This window comes from Salvia splendens, chromosome 5 (assembly GCF_004379255.2).
Source record: "Salvia splendens isolate huo1 chromosome 5, SspV2, whole genome shotgun sequence".
Classification (NCBI taxonomy): Eukaryota; Viridiplantae; Streptophyta; class Magnoliopsida; order Lamiales; family Lamiaceae; genus Salvia; species Salvia splendens.
In genome coordinates this window covers 35,030,221-35,033,502 of record NC_056036.1, presented here as the reverse complement: position 1 = coordinate 35,033,502, position 3,282 = coordinate 35,030,221, and the positions used below count along the sequence as shown (strand labels likewise).

Genomic DNA, 3,282 nt, shown 5'->3' with positions numbered 1-3,282 from the left:
CGATACGTTCAACGTTTTGATTGATGGGCTGTGCAAGAATGGGATGACTGAGGCTGCCCTCAATCTGTTTGAAGAAATGAGTAGCAGAGGGATTCTGCCAAATAAGATCACATATACGGTCGTAATATCAGGGCTGTGCAAAATAAAGCGGACTAGCGATTGATGGGTTGGTGAAAGCCAACAGATTTAGTGAGGCAGAGGTGTTGTTTCAGAAAGTTCTTGAGGTAGGTTTAGAGCCCGACATTATCTTGTACACTATCATGATGCGTGGATTGAGTGATGCTGGAAGGATGAATGATGCAATGAATAGGGAGAGGCATAGTTCCCGACACTCAATGTTATAATGGAACACGGAAACGTAAATCCTAAATAAATGGAACAGAACTCGGACTACTTCAACTCACTCGTAAGTTTCACTATTTTCAATACTCCCCCTTAGTGGAAACTTACTATCAACAACGTCAAGAGCAGCTCGGAATTCTTCAAGTTTAGCTCGGCCAAGTGCCTTCGTAAAAATGTCAGCAACTTGATCTTCACTTCTTATCTTCTGCAAACCGATCTCTTGATTCAAAACCTTTTCGCGAACAAAATGATGATGTACTTCAATGTGTTTTGTTCGAGCATGGAACACTGGATTTTTAGCAAGCTTAATAGCACTTTCGTTATCACAGCGAATCAGAACCGGATTCTTCAAGTCATAGAAAATTTCTTGGACAAGCCTCTTGAGCCAGACATACTCTTGAACAGCCATAGATGCTGCCACATATTCAGCCTCACAACTTGATAGGGCAACCGTGTTTTGCTTTTTGCTGCACCACGAGATTGTTGTTGATCCCGTAGCGAAACAATACCCTGTTGTTGAGCGACTATCATTTATATCACCAGTCCAATCTGCATCTACAAAACCACTCAATAAGAATGTAGTTCCTTGTTTATAATGCAATCCAAAATTCAGAGTATTCTTGATTTCGCGAAGAATTCGCTTTGCTGCAATCAGATGAGGCTCTCGCAGCTCTCCCATAAACTGAGATATAACTCCGACGGAGAAAGAAATGTCAAGCCTTGTGATAGATAAGTAGAATAAACTACCAACAAGTTGACGAAAAAGTGTTGCATCTTCTAGAAACTTTCCTTCATCTTTAGCTAACTTCAAGTATGACTCCATAGGAGTAGTCATTGGCTTTGAATCCCGCATACGAAAACGATCCAATAAATTTGAAGCATATCCTTGCTGCGAGACAAAAAATGCATCTGACCTTGTCACTTCTAGGCCAAGAAAACAATTTACTTCTCCCAAATTTTTCATATCAAAACAAACAGACAAAGCCTCTTTAAGACGAGTGATTTCAGTATCATCATTACCCGCAATAATCATATCATCCACGTAGAGAAGAGCCATTATACAAGAAGAAGATGTTTTCTTGATAAATTAGCTGAAATCAGTTTCAGAAGAGTTATAACCACAAAATTCAAGATATTGAGCAATTTTACCATACCAAGCACGCTAAGCTTGCTTGAGGCCGTACAATGACTTTTTAAGACGACACACATAGTCAGGAAACTCTTTCGAAATGAATCCAACGAGATGTGAAGAAATGCATTCTTCACATCTAGTTGCCAAAGTCTCCATCCTTTACAAGCAGCTAGCGAAATAATGGTTCGAATTGTTGACATTTTAGCAACGGGGCTGAATGTCTGATCATAATCTTGACCATATTCTTGAGAAAAACCACGAGCAGCGAGACTAGCTTTATAGCGATCGATTGTGTCATCAACCTTTTTCTTCAATTTGAATACCCATTTGCAAGTAATAGGTTGGATATCTTTTGGCCTCTTAACAAGTTCTCATGTGCAGTTCCTAATTAGAGCCAAAAATTCCTCTTTCATTGCAGCTACCCTTTTAGGATCGTATTTAGCATCATCATAAGATTTTAGTTCATCATCGCAAGATTCTCCCATTAGAAATACATAAATCATTGATGAAAGATTTACCTCAACTTCATAGTCAGCTAAATGAGTAGGTGGTCTTCTCTGTCTGTCAGACCTTCGAGCTCTAGCCTCTATCGTCTCAGATTGCTGAACATTCTCTCCAGAAGTAGTGATGCTCCTCTTATCATTTGATTCAGCATCGCCACAAATGGGTAGAAGATCAGCCGTGATACTTTTATCATTTGCACCAATGTGATCAGATGAAATTTCATCAAACACAACATCACGAGAGACAACAACTTTCTTTATTTCTGGATCCATACACCTCCATCCTTTCCTGTGAGTGTCATAGCCAATAAAAATACATCGTTTTGCCTTCGGATCAAGCTTATTCCTATTAGAATTTGAGACATAGACATAACAAATCGAACCAAGGACTCGAAACAGACTTACATTTGGCTTATGATGGTATAATAGCTCATAGGGGCATGGTTCCGTACCTGGCCACGAAGGTAACCGATTCACAACATAACTCGCGGACTGAATTACTGTTGCCCATAACTCTCTCAGAAGGTTCTTTGCATGTATCCATGATAAGCAAATGGATGTAAGATGTGCCAGTTTATGCTCAGCAACTCCGTTTTGTCGTGGAGTTTCGGGACAAGTCATCTGACGTCGAATACCATTTTCTTTGCAATAATTAAGAAACTGGTCAGAAATGAATTCACCCCATTATCAGTGCGCAGACATTTAATTTTCAGCCCAAATTCTTTCTCCACTTGCTCCTTGAACTAAACAAACTTGGAGAATGCCTCACTTTTCTGTTCTAAGAAGAAGACCCATGAGAATCGAGAAAAATCATCCACAATAATCATCGCATAACGATAGCCACAATAACTTGGTGTTTTTGTGGGCCCCATCAGATCCGAGTGAATTAGCTGCAGCACGGCAGAAACTTTATTTTTGAATTTGAGAAGGGGAGACGATGTGATTTTCCATATTGACAACCAGAACAAACAACATCCGGATAAATCTTCTTGAACTGAGGGACACCTTCAAGAAGCTTCTTTTCAGAAATTTTCTGCAATAACTGAAAACCAACATGGCCTAATCGAGCATGCCAAAGTGTAGCACTAGCATATTGACTTTTTTTCTCAATATATGCTTCATTTGCAGACAACACATAAAGTGAATCTTTTCTCTTTCCCTTGAAAAGAACATCAGCATCAAGATGTTTAATGTTGGAAATAGTTTTCACATCATGTTGACCAAAAAGAACATACCTCCCAGAATCCGCAATTTGAGGAACTAATGCTAGATTCTTCTTCAAGCCTGGAATGTGATAAACATCGT

At 39.4% G+C, this 3,282-nt stretch overlaps 1 protein-coding gene across 1 annotated transcript; it reads right to left on the bottom strand.

Annotated features, from left to right (window-relative positions):
- Positions 1–400: 400 nt before the first annotated feature.
- On the bottom strand, positions 401–1,399 carry LOC121804183 (uncharacterized mitochondrial protein AtMg00810-like). The gene has a single exon (XM_042203715.1). The coding sequence runs from the start codon at positions 1,397–1,399 to the stop codon at positions 401–403; it is 999 nt and encodes a 332-aa protein (XP_042059649.1).
- Positions 1,400–3,282: the final 1,883 nt, after the last annotated feature.